The sequence below is a fragment of the Nerophis ophidion genome, linkage group LG23, assembly GCF_033978795.1.
Source record: "Nerophis ophidion isolate RoL-2023_Sa linkage group LG23, RoL_Noph_v1.0, whole genome shotgun sequence".
NCBI lineage: Eukaryota > Metazoa > Chordata > Actinopteri > Syngnathiformes > Syngnathidae > Nerophis > Nerophis ophidion.
In genome coordinates this window covers 41,679,524-41,693,269 of record NC_084633.1, presented here as the reverse complement: position 1 = coordinate 41,693,269, position 13,746 = coordinate 41,679,524, and the positions used below count along the sequence as shown (strand labels likewise).

The 13,746-nt window shown below is 38.7% G+C and overlaps 1 protein-coding gene across 5 annotated transcripts in view; it reads left to right on the top strand.

Moving 5' to 3' along the window:
* hgs (hepatocyte growth factor-regulated tyrosine kinase substrate) overlaps window positions 1-13,269 on the top strand; it is a 33,442-nt gene extending 20,173 nt beyond the window's left edge. For all 5 annotated transcript variants that reach the window (XM_061884652.1, XM_061884655.1, XM_061884654.1 and 2 more), the window contains exons 15-20: window positions 1,695-1,867; window positions 1,946-2,086; window positions 2,152-2,332; window positions 3,828-3,967; window positions 4,046-4,228; window positions 12,382-13,269. In XM_061884652.1, the coding sequence (XP_061740636.1) occupies window positions 1,695-1,867; window positions 1,946-2,086; window positions 2,152-2,332; window positions 3,828-3,967; window positions 4,046-4,228; window positions 12,382-12,531 (968 nt within the window). In that variant the 3' untranslated portion in view covers window positions 12,532-13,269. The remainder of the gene's footprint in view (window positions 1-1,694; window positions 1,868-1,945; window positions 2,087-2,151; window positions 2,333-3,827; window positions 3,968-4,045; window positions 4,229-12,381) is intronic.
* Window positions 13,270-13,746: the final 477 nt, after the last annotated feature.

Sequence of the window (13,746 nt, the reverse complement as noted above, 5' to 3'; positions counted from 1 at the left end):
TACGTACCTCGGTTTAGAGGTCACGGTTCGGTTCATTTTCGGTACGGTAAGAAAACAACAAAATATAAGTTTTTTGGTTATTTATTTACCAAATGTGTCAACAATGGCTTTATCCTTTTAACATTGGGAACACTATAATAATTGTACCCACGTTAATCCACATTAAACTGCCTCAAGTTGTTGCTTTGATTAAATAAAATGACAAAACCTTTCTTCTACATATAAAAAGTGCAACATTAAACAGTTTCAAGTCAACTCATCATGCTTAATTTTTACCACAGCATTTGGGAAGCCTGTAGTTGATTTTTATTATGTAAATGTTATATTTGTATCAACATGTGATAGCAGGCACCCTGCCATTCAAAACTAGCCTGCTACATTACTAATGATTAATGTAACTAATGCTTAAATAATAGGAGAGACTATTCATCCTTTGACTTTATGTTAGTTAATGTGAAATAACAGACACACACACAGCAAAATGAGCTAACGTAACGCTAAAAGCTAATTAGCCTTAACCTCAAGCCAGAACTGCAAGCGAGCTGAGCTGCAGTTTAAGTTTCTAGAAGGTCAACGGGCTCATAGTGATGTTTGTAACAGTTGTGACTGGGAAGTGTTTTTTTTATAATTTGGGGAGTGTACGATGTCAGCTGGTCACCTGCTAAATACTCGACCCTGAAGCATAGACAACATGCGTTCTGAATACGCACTGCTGATTGGCTTTGTATGTAACCAATCAGATGGTTGTGTGGGCGGGACAATGCTGGGTGCTCACTGCTCAGACAGAGGCAGAAAGCAGAGCAGCTTGTTAAGACTTTAGATTACAAACTCGTTCGATACACCCTCGTACCGAACCGAAACCCCTGTACCAAAACGGTTCAATACAAATACACGTACCGTTACACCCCTAATTGTCACTGTAAGTTATTTTTTAGTATTTGCTTAACCTCTTAAGGCCCAAGCTGTTTGTTTACATGCTTTTTTATTTCTGTTTGCTATTTGGGCTTATTGGACCCTAATTAGAATAAAAACTAAGAATCATCTCTTGATATGAAGTACTTAGTCCATAAATACACTAACGTGTACTTCATGTTTAGTGACATGCTAATTCTTATTTTTCAACTTTTTTTTTTCCCACATTCCATTGTATGTTATACTCTTCTGACACCACCAGATGGCAGTATAAGTGTCCACATAAGCGGCCATAAGACCCCAATTCAGTAGTGCACACCATTTTGGAAATAATAGCTAAAAGATGCTGTCCATGCATGTGGACACTAAGCCTTTAGAGTAAAACAGTGGATGTTCCTGCACTTAAAAATACATGCTTGTAGTAATAAATATGATCTGAACATCTTAGCATTTCGTTTGTGTTCAATTAAAGTAAGTTTGTTTGTCCTAAACATTCCTGCCACTTAATTTTACACTCTACGGCATTTTTTTTTCAGACATATACGACATTAATATTGTACTGTGGCCTTAATACTGTATTAATATTGTACCGTGAGATGTTCATAGCGTTACATCCCTGCATACAACACATTATTATGTATTATTACATCAGCGGGCAATTTGGGCTCAAATACTATTGCCAATATTATCATTGATCGGCAATAATTTGTAGATGAATATATTGTCGGGCAAAATGTGTTATCGGTCCAGGCCTAGTCTGAAACATTCCTTGGGGTCCGCAGTGTATTACGAAGGGCTGCAGGACAAGCTGGCTCAAGTGCGCGACGCCCGGGCCGCCCTCAATGCCCTCCGGGATGAGCACAGAGAGAAACTGCGTCGTGCCGCAGAGGAGGCAGAGAGGCAAAGGCAGATCCAGCTGGCACAGAAACTGGAAATCATGAGACAGAAGAAGCAGGTATTTACGGCTCCTTAAATAGGTCACCTGTTGGCAGTCTGTTACCATGCTTGGATGTCTTGTATTTGTGTGCCCTAGGAATACCTGGAGATGCAAAGGCAGCTGGCTATTCAGCGCTTGCAGGAGCAAGAAAAGGAACGGCAGATGCGTCTGGAGCAGCAGAAGCACACCATCCAGATGAGAGCTCAGATGCCTGCTTTCTCTCTGCCCTACGCGCAGGTACGCATGCACACCGTTCAAGTCCCTCACCACATGGCTATGAAATCCACTTTTGTGTCACACAGATGTCACTGCCACCGAACGTAGCAGGAGGGGTGGTGTACCAGCCTGGGGCTCCACCCAGCTACCCGGGCACCTTTAGTCCAGCTGGCTCGGTGGAGGGTTCACCTATGCACAACATCTATATGAACCAGCCCGGCCAGACTGCACCACCACAGTATCAGGCCATGCCCACTGCTGCCACAGGTACCTCAGGCCACAGCTTGTTAATGTTTCCTTAATCCAGTGTTTTTCAACCACTAGTGTGCCATGAGGTACAGTCTGGTGTGCTGTGGGAGTCATGTCATTTCACCTATTTGGGTTAAAAATATTTTTAGCAAACCAGTAATTATAATCGGCAAATTATGTGCTGTTGTTGTGTGTCGGTGCTGTCTAGAGCTCGGCAGCATAACTCTGTAATACTCTTCCAAATCAGTAGGTGGCAGCCTGTAGTTGATTGCTTTGTAAATGTCGGTAACACGCTGTGTGAGACAACAAGGGTTTTTTGTTGTATCTAATGCTTAAACCAAAAATAAACAAAAGGTGAGTGCCCCTAAAAAAAGGCATTGAAACTCAGGGAAAGCTATGCAGAAGTTTGTCTCCTCCAGGCTCGACTACTGCAACACACTTCTGGTCGGGATCCCCAGCAAGAACATTCAGAAGCTGCAGTACATACAGAATAATGCTGCGAGGATCCTAACTCACCAGTCCCTCCATGGAAATGCCACCCTCTACCTCAAAAAACTGCTAACCCCCAAATCCTCCATACCACACCTCTGCTCCAAACAGCCTAACCTCCTCCAACCTCCACTGACATAGCTACAAACTATGGGACACCGGGCTTTCTCCTCTGCTGCTCCCAGTCTGTGGAACGCTCTCCCTGACCACCTGATGGCACCTCAGACTGTGGATGCTTTTAAAAAAGGCTTAAAAACCCATCTTTTAAAAAAAGCATTTTTATAGACTTGCATGCTGGTTCTAGCTATTGGGCTGTTTCTAGTTTTATATTTATTTTTATTACCTTTTTATTATTATTATTATTATTATTATTACTATTTTTTTACACTGTGGCACTTTGAGGTTTTTTGCTCAACGTAAAGTGTTTTTTTACAAATAAAATATATTATGAAATATTATTATTATTATTATTAAGAAAACTAAAACTGAACTGGCTACAAAGAAAACAAAAACAGAATGCTGGATGACAGCAAAGACTTACTGTGGAGCAAAGATGGTGTCCACAAAGTACATCCGAACATGACATGACAATCAACAATGTCCCCACAAAGAAGGATAAAAACAACTGAAATATTCTTGATTGCTAAAACAAAGTAGATGGGGTGAATAGCGTTTAAGGAAGACATGAAACTTCTACAGGAAAACACCAACAAAACAGGAAAAGCCACCAAAATGGGAGCGCCAGACTAGAAGTAAAAGTCTACACACAGGAAAATAGCAAAAAAGTAAAAAATAAGTCAGGGTGTGATGTGACAGGTGGTGACAGTACACCTACTTTGAGACAAGAGCTATAGTCATGCATGCTTGCTTATGCTTTAAAGTCATATCCAACAATTTTCACAACCACTTTTTACTGTCAATATCGGCTACTGAGTTTCATTTTTTCATTATTTCAATTAAAAAAATGTGCCTCGGCTCAAAAATGGTTGAAAAACAGTACGTTAATCATCGTCTGCTTCTACAGATCCCAACATGGTTAATGCATACATGTATCCACCTGCTGGCGCCAATGGACAACCCGCCCCTCCCCCTGGTCAAGCCCCGCCTACCACTAGTACACCGGCTTACTCCAACTACCAGCCCACTCCTACACAAGGCTACCAGGTGGGGTCCTCAGTAGACTTTCTTCTCAGCACATGCAGATGCGTCATCGCACTAATGGTGGTCCTCCTTGCCACACAGAATGTGGCATCGCAGGCCCAGAGCATGCCCCCCATGTCCCAGGCCGGCCCCACTAACGGTATGAGCTACATGGGCTACCAGCCGTACAGCATGCAGAATATGATCGCGGCACTGCCGGGGCAGGACCCCAACATGGCCCAACAACAGTCGTACATGTCTGCTCAGCAGCCCATGTATCACCAGGTCAGTCATACAACTTGACAGCTTTTTTTCATATTGTACTATTATAAACACTTTCCAATGTGCCTTGGTGGTCACCCAATAGTGTATTGCTAAATGCTGGAATAGTGTATTGCTAAATGCTGGAACTAAGTGAGTTAAGTGGTTTTAATAAGCATCACACACAATAACATAACATGAGGAAGTGCTACGGAAAGACCCAAATTTTAGCAACACCAGCATAGATAGGTTAGCACTGTAGCTCACATAGCTTACAGTTACATGCATAGACATCTTAGAAGTAGACGCAGCTTTAGCTGCTGTGACGTGAGAAATTGGGCCGCCATCTTGAAGTGGTGATGAGCAGCCTAAACTGACAGTTGACAGGTAGAAAACAAAGATGCTAAACTGACAGTTGACCGGTAGAAAACAAAGATGCTAAAGTGACAGTTGACAGGTAGAAAACTAAGATGCTAAACTGACTGTTGACAGGTAGAAAACAAAGATGCTAAACTGACTGTTGACAGGTAGAAAACAAAGATGCTAAACTGACAGTTGACAGGTAGAAAACAAAGATGCTAGACTGACAGTTGACAGGTACAAAACAAAGATGCTAAACTGACAGTTGACAGGTAGAAAACAAAGATGCTAAACTGACTGTTGACAGGTAGAAAACAAAGATGCTAAACTGACAGTTGACAGGTAGAAAACAAAGATGCTAGACTGACAGTTGACAGGTACAAAATAAGGTGCTAAACTGACAGTTGACAGGTAGAAAACTAAGATGCTAAACTGACTGTTGACAGGTAAAAAACAAAGATGCTAAACATACAGTTGACAGGTAGAAAACAAAGATGCTAAACTGACAGTTGACAGGTAGAAAACAAAGATGCTAAACTGACAGTTGACAGGTAGAAAACTAAGATGCTAAACTGACAGTTGACAGGTAGAAAACTAAGATTCTAACCTGACAGTTGACAGGTAGAAAACTAAGATGCTAAACTGACAGTTGACAGGTAGAAAACAAAGATGCTAAAGTGACAGTTGACAGGTAGGAAACAAAGAGGCTAAAGTGACAATTGACAGGTAGAAAACAAAGATGCTAAAGTGTCATTTGACAGGTAGAAAACAAAGATGCTAAAGTGACAGTTGACAGGTAGAAAACAAAGATGCTAAACTGACAGTTGACAGGTAGAAAACAAAAATGCTAAAGTGACAGTTGACAGGTAGAAAACAAAGATGCTAAAGTGACAGTTGACAGGTAGAAAACAAAGATGCTAAACTGACAGTTGACAGGTAGAAAACAAAGATCCTAAACTGACACTTGACAGGTAGAAAACTAAGATGCTAAACTGACAGTTGACAGGTAGAAAACAAAGATGCTAGACTGACAGTTGACAGGTACAAAATAAGATGCTAAACTAACAGTTGACAGGTAGAAAACAAAGATGCTAAAGTGACAGTTGACAGGTAGAAAACAAAGATGCTAAAGTGACAATTGACAGGTAGAAAACAAAGATGCTAAAGTGACAGTTGACAGGTAGAAAACAAAGATGCTAAACTGATAGTTGACAGGTAGAAAATAAAGATGATAAACTGACAGTTGACAGGTAGAAAACAAAGATGCTAGACTGACAGTTGACAGGTACAAAATAAGATGCTAAACTGACAGTTGACAGGTAGAAAACAAAGATGCTAAACTGACAGTTGACAGGTAGAAAACAAAGATGCTAGACTGACAGTTGACAGGTACAAAATAAGATGCTAAACTGACAGTTGACAGGTAGAAAACTAAGATTCTAAACTGACTGTTGACAGGTAGAAAACAAAGATGCTAAACTGACAGTTGACAGGTAGAAAACAAAGATGCTAAACTGACACTTGACAGGTAGAAAACAAAGCTGCTAAAGTGACGGTTGACAGGTAAAAACAAAGATGCTAAAGTGACAGTTGACAGGTAGAAAACAAAGATGCTAAACTGACGGTTGACAGGTAGAAAACAAAGATGCTAAACTGACAGTTGACAGGTAGAAAACAAAGATGCTAAAGTGACAGTTGACAGGTAGAAAACAAAGATGCTAGACTGACAGTTGACAGGTACAAAATAAGATGCTAAACTGACAGTTGACAGGTAGAAAACTAAGATGCTAAACTGACTGTTGACAGGTAAAAAAACAAAGATGCTAAACATACAGTTGACAGGTAGAAAACAAAGATGCTAAACTGACAGTTGACAGGTAGAAAACAAAGATGCTAAACTGACGGTTGACAGGTAGAAAACTAAGATGCTAAACTGACGGTTGACAGGTAGAAAACTAAGATTCTAACCTGACAGTTGACAGGTAGAAAACTAAGATGCTAAACTGACAGTTGACAGGTAGAAAACAAAGATGCTAAACTGACAGTTGACAGGTAGAAAACAAAGATGCTAAACTGATAGTTGACAGGTAGAAAACAAAGATGCTAAACTGACAGTTGACAGGTAGAAAACTAAGATGCTAAACTGATAGTTGACAGGTAGAAAACAAAGATGCTAAACTGATAGTTGACAGGTAGAAAATAAAGATGCTAAACTGACAGTTGACAGGTAGAAAACAAAGATGCTAAACTGACACTTGACAGGTAGAAAACAAAGATGCTAAACTGACAGTTGACAGGTAGAAAACTAAGATGCTAAACTGACAGTTGACAGGTAGAAAACTAAGATTCTAACCTGACAGTTGACAGGTAGAAAACTAAGATGCTAAACTGACAGTTGACAGGTAGAAAACAAAGATGCTAAACTGACAGTTGACAGGTAGAAAACAAAGATGCTAAACTGACACTTGACAGGTAGAAAACTAAGATGCTAAACTGACAGTTGACAGGTAGAAAACAAAGATGCTAAACTGACAGTTGACAGGTAGAAAACAAAGATGCTAAACTGACAGTTGACAGGTAGAAAACAAAGATGCTAAACTGATAGTTGACAGGTAGAAAACTAAGATTCTAACCTGACAGTTGACAGGTAGAAAACTAAGATGCTAAACTGACAGTTGACAGGTAGAAAACAAAGATGCTAAACTGACAGTTGACAGGTAGAAAACAAAGATGCTAAACTGACAGTTGACAGGTAGAAAACAAAGATGCTAAACTGACAGTTGACAGGTAGAAAACAAAGATGCTAAACTGACAGTTGACAGGTAGAAAACAAAGATGCTAAACTGATAGTTGACAGGTAGAAAACAAAGATGCTAAACTGACAGTTGACAGGTAGAAAACAAAGATGCTAAACTGACACTTGACAGGTAGAAAACTAAGATGCTAAACTGACAGTTGACGGGTAGAAAACTAAGATTCTAACCTGACAGTTGACAGGTAGAAAACTAAGATGCTAAACTGACAGTTGACAGGTAGAAAACAAAGATGCTAAACTGACAGTTGACAGGTAGAAAACAAAGATGCTAAAGTGACAGTTGACAGGTAGAAAACAAATATGCTAAACTGACAGTTGACAGGTAGAAAACAAAGATGCTGAACTGACAGTTGACAGGTAGAAAACTAAGATGCTAAAGTGACAGTTGACAGGTAGAAAACAAATATGCTAAACTGACAGTTGACAGGTAGAAAACAAAGATGCTAAAGTGACAGTTGACAGGTAGAAAACTTAAGATGCTAAAGTGACAGTTGACAGGTAGAAAACTAAGATGCTAAAGTGACAGTTGACAGGTAGAAAACAAAGATGCTAAACTGACAGTTGACAGGTAGAAAACAAAGATGCTAAACTGACTGTTGACAGGTAGAAAACAAAGATGCTAAACTGACAGTTGACAGGTAGAAAACAAAGATGCTAAACTGACAGTTGACAGGTAGAAAACAAAGATGCTGAACTGACAGTTGACAGGTAGAAAACTAAGATGCTAAAGTGACAGTTGACAGGTAGAAAACAAATATGCTAAACTGACAGTTGACAGGTAGAAAACAAAGATGCTAAAGTGACAGTTGACAGGTAGAAAACTTAAGATGCTAAAGTGACAGTTGACAGGTAGAAAACTAAGATGCTAAAGTGACAGTTGACAGGTAGAAAACAAAGATGCTAAACTGACAGTTGACAGGTAGAAAACAAAGATGCTAAACTGACTGTTGACAGGTAGAAAACAAAGATGCTAAACTGACAGTTGACAGGTAGAAAACAAAGATGCTAAACTGACAGTTGACAGGTAGAAAACAAAGATGCTGAACTGACAGTTGACAGGTAGAAAACTAAGATGCTAAAGTGGCAGTTGACAGGTACAAAACAAAGATGCTAAAGTGACAGTTGACAGGTAGAAAAACAAAGATGCTAAAGTGACAGTTGACAGGTAGAAAACTAAGATGCTAAAGTGACAGTTGACAGGTAGAAAACTAAGATGCTAAAGTGACAGTTGACAGGTAGAAAACAAAGATGCTGTTCAGCATTTTCCTGCTCAAATGAGCAGACTGTTGAAAATAGGAATCGGGGGATTACTTTGCACAAGTAAGATTAGACATGAACGTACTATTGGTTGTATTTTGTGAAAAGAATACTAGCACAGAGTTGAGAAGTAGCAAAGATCTTCAATAGTACTGACATCATAGCTGCTAGCAAACAAGAGTATGACCTGTATAGAATTGCTTGTCAATGAAATTAATTACATTTAAAAATGTCATACTTGAATAACATAATAGTTGAAATAAATGATGAAGACAAAGATTGTAAAAGCCCACAGGAGTAAAAGTTAGGAACACAGTCCAGATTGTGTAAGGTGAGGCTAATATATGTTAGCTAACTAGACAATCTATACAGTATTACACAAGTCTAAATTTAGTCCAGCTTTTCCAACCCAATTTTGTGTAGCCCACCTTCGTGAAATGTGTGGGCTTTTATCCAAAGCGACGTACATAAAAAATCATATAAAACAATCACTGTAAACATGATCATTTAAGTGAAGAATGTAATACAAAATATCAATACAAAGTATCAAGATAGATTGAACTCATCAACAGAGATACAGTCTATAGGTCCCTAAGATATAGAGATATTTAATGTTGTTTATGTAGGATACACGCATGTATATATAACCTAATCATATTGTTTTTTTAATTTAAAAATAGCTGACTGTTTTTTTCTTTTCTCTGGGATTATATTCCCAGTTTTGATTTTAGATGTCTGGTCATTTATAGAATATAAGAATATTATTTTACTGTTAAGCAAACTATGAATAATAAAACATGTGTCCTTCATCATAATTACACGTATGAGTGAGGTAAGATGAATGACAGGTAAGATGAATGACAGTTCATTGCTCCTGACTAATGAAATGCACTGAGTGGAGCGGATCACCACTCCAATATGGCCGCCCCGCCTCTCGTCAGCGCCAGTAGGCAGTAACGCTCCATGCTGCGTACCCTTATAACATGTACATGGTCACATGGTAATAGCATCATCCTGCTAGGTTGTACTACTGTCTTAAACAACTGCTCAAACTTCCATGTCTGTAGATGACACTGGATAGATGGCAACTTGTGTAGTGAAGCTTTTGTTTTGAATCTAGCTGTTGTCTGTGAAATGGTGGACTATACATAGGGCTGCTTCATCTAGCATAGGAGTCACCAACACGGTGCACGCAGGCACCAGGTCGCCCATAAGGACCAGATGAGTCGCCCGCTGGCCTGTTCTAAAAATAGCTCAAATAGCAGCACTTACCAGTGAGCTGCCTCTATTTTTTAAATTGTATTTATTTACTAGCAAGCTGGTCTCGCTTTGCTGGACATTTTTAATCCTAAGAGAGACAAAACTCAAATAGAATTTGAAAATCCAAGAAAATATTTTAAAGACTTGGTCTTCACTTGTTTAAATAAATTCATTTAGTTTTTTTACTTTGCTTCTTATAACTTTCAGAAAGACAATTTTAGAGAAAAAATACAACCTTAAAAATGATTTTAGGATTTTTAAACTTTTTACCTTTTAAATTCCTTCCTCTTCTTTCCTGACAATTTAAATCAATGTTCAAGTAAACTCATTTTTTTTATTGTAAAGAATAATAAACAAATTTTAATTTAATTCTTCATTTTAGCTTCTGTTTTTTTCGACGAAGAATATTTGTGAAATATTTCTTCAAACTTATTGTGATTAAAATTCCAAAAAATTATTTGTCTTTGTTAGAAATAAAGCTTGGTCCAATTTGTTATATATTGTAACAAAGTGCAGTTTGGATTTTAACCTATTTAAAACATGTCATCAAAATTCTAAAATAAATCTTAATCACGAAAAATTACTAACGATGTTACATGAATTATTTTTTTTATTTTTTCCAAAAGATTCGAATTAGCTATTTTTTCTCTTTTTTTTGTGGTTGAATTTTGAATTTTAAAGAGTCGAAATATATTTATAAAAATATTTATCTGTTTCTATATATATATATATATATTTATTGTGAGAAATCATTAAGATGATCAGTGTTTCCACAAAGATAGGTATAATTAATTATTAATAATAACAGAGTTTAAGGTAAATTAAGCAAATTGGCTATTTCTGGCAATTTATTTAAGTGTGTATCAAACTGGTAGCCCTTGGCATTAATCAGTACCCAAGAAGTAGCTCTTGCTTTCAAAAAGGTTGGTGACCCCTGTTTTAGCATGTCTTTGAGAAAGATGGGTTTTCTTTCATCACCTCATGAAAACTTTGACAGTAAAAAGTGAGCGTTTCTTCTCTGTAAAGTGGAGCAAAGAAGTGTGGCAGATCATGCATTAAAGGGGAACATTATCACAATTTCAAAAGGGTTAAAACCAATAAAAATCAGTTCCCAGTGGCTTATTTTATTTTTTGAAGTTTTTTTTCAAAATTTTACCCGTCCCGGAATATCCCTACAAAAAGCTTTAAAATGCCTTATTTTCGCTAACTGCGAAGACACTCTCCATTTTCCTGTGACGTCACATAGCGATCCCAATACAAACAACGTGGCGGTTGCCACAGCAAGATATAGCGACATTAGCTCGGATTCAGACTCAGATTTCAGCGGCTTAAGCGATTCAACAGATTACGCATTTATTGAAACAGATGGTTGGAGTATGGAGGCAGATAGCGAAAACGAAATTGAAGAAGAAACTGAAGCTATTGAGCGAATAGCTATTGACGCTACTCGGCAATGTCTGCGTTAGCATCGCCGGTAAAATGTGCAGCCCAACGATCGGAGGTTTCGCATCTTGTGACACTGGATCAACTTAAATCCGTCGATTGGTAAGTATTTGTTGGCATTAAATGTGGGTGGAAAGAAACACTGGATGTAAATATAGTTTCAAATGTACATACAGCTAGCCTAAATAGCATGTTAGCATCGATTAGCTGGCAGTCACGCCGCGACCAAATACGTCTGATTAGCACATAAGTCAACAACATCAACAAAACTCACCTTTGTGGTTTCTTTGACTTTATCGTTGGAATGTCCTGAGCAAGACACTTCACCCTTGCTCCTGATGGGTGCTGGTTAGCGCCTTGCATGGCAGCTCCCTCCATCAGTGTGTGAATGTGTGTGTGAATGGGTGAATGTGGAAGTAGTGTCAAAGCGCTTTGAGTACCTTGAAGGTAGAAAAGCGCTATACAAGTACAACCCATTTATCATTTATTTATAAATGCATCTGCAGGTTATCCATACATCTCTGTGCCATGTCTGCCTTAGCATCGCTGTTAAATAGCATGTTAGCATCGATTAGCATGCTGTGCTTTTATGCACATTCTACGTAAATCAACTTGAATCCGTCCCACCCTCCGACAACACACTGACGAGGCATGATGTCTCCAAGGTATGGAAAAGAGTCGAAAAAAATGTAAAATAACAGAGCTGATTTGACTTGATGTGTATAATGTGTTTGAGAAAATGGCCGATTGACTACCTAGATGACGTCACGTTCTGACGTCATTGTTCCGAGAGTGATAAATAGAAAGGCGTTTATTTCGCCAAAATTCACCCATTTACAGTTCGGAAATCGTTTAAAAAAATATATGGTCTTTTTTCTGCACCATCAAGGTATATATTGACACTTACATAGGTCTGCTGATAATGTTCCCCTTTAAGTGCTTAGAAACAGCATCTCGGGACGCATTTTACTGTTAGAACATCATTAAAAAGTCAATTTTGCGTGATCATTCAAATGGTACTCTCTGGTCTTGTCGCTCCCAGGTGGCTCCCTCTGGTGGACCTCAGCAGCCTGCACCACCACCGCCACCACCACCACCACCGCAGCAGCAGCAGCAGCAGCAGCAGCAGCAGCAGCAACCCCTTCAGGTGGTGGCTGGCAGTGTGGAGGCGCAGCTCATCTCTTTTGACTGAAAGCTGCTTGACTTGTGATCAGGTTGTGACACACTACTCAACCCCCTCCTTTTCCCTCCTCGCTGCCATGTTGTGTCGCAATGTTCAAAATGGTCATTATCTTACTGTGTCAACCCGGAGAGTGTAACACTGCATCTTCCTCTCTCCGCCCACCTTTATATTTGTCCCTGAAATTGATTAGCTGAAGCTTACAACTATTCAGTGCTCCTAATAATGTTTAAGAAACAAAAAGACAGAACATTCTTTCTTTTTTTAAAGGCGAAACAGGCATGTTGATTTTTAATGGCAGCCCTGTCTGAACACTTCATTTGACTGGCTGGAAGAATGTGTGCTGGGTGTGTGGAAGGTAAGGAAGCACAGTCCAAGGTGTGGGAGAAATAGCACTAACTTACCATCGCCATCACAGTTGTAGCGTAATATAGTCTCATCTTTTCTTTATTTATTGTGAATTGGCTTTATTATCATGGTTGGGCAATTGAAGTCAAACAGCTAATATAGTACTTTTTTCATCATCAAAATGACATCCTTCAACCTGTAATGATGGGCAAATGGCCACCATTCCGTGCATGTGGACACATGGAAAAAGGCTTTGATTAAAGGCTGCATGTATTTATCAGTGAGCTTATATCTCTAACGCCTTCAGTTGTGATTTACTTTACATCCATCATAGTTCTCTGTTGTGACTTCAAAAGGTCATTTTAAATTTATATTTAATAAAGATCTGGTTCTTAATGTCCACTCACTGCAGTCTTGTTCCTTTTTATTCCCCAGAGGAAAGAACACGCTTTATTTTCATGTGAAGATGAGGCATTTGTAGTATTCTTCCGTCTCGATCTTAAAAAGAAAAATATATGGAAGTGGCTGAGGAGAGGGAAGTCTGGGCTTCCCAGATATAAGTTAGAACAACACACTACTTTGTATTATATTGTAGTTTGTACCTTCCATAACGTGTCTTACTGAAAGATATAAGTTAGAACTATACACTACTTTTTATTATAAATGTTGTAGTTTTTACCTTCCATAACGTGTCTACTGACAGATATAAGTTAGAACTATACACTACTTTGTATCATAAATGTTGTAGTATTTATGTTCTATAACGTGTCTGCTGACATATAAGTTAGAATGAAAATACATGGGTACGGCTAGTAGCTATTATTAGCAAACAGATGGACCTACCAACTCGGTGCATAAAAAGTGCAGATGGCCTTAAAA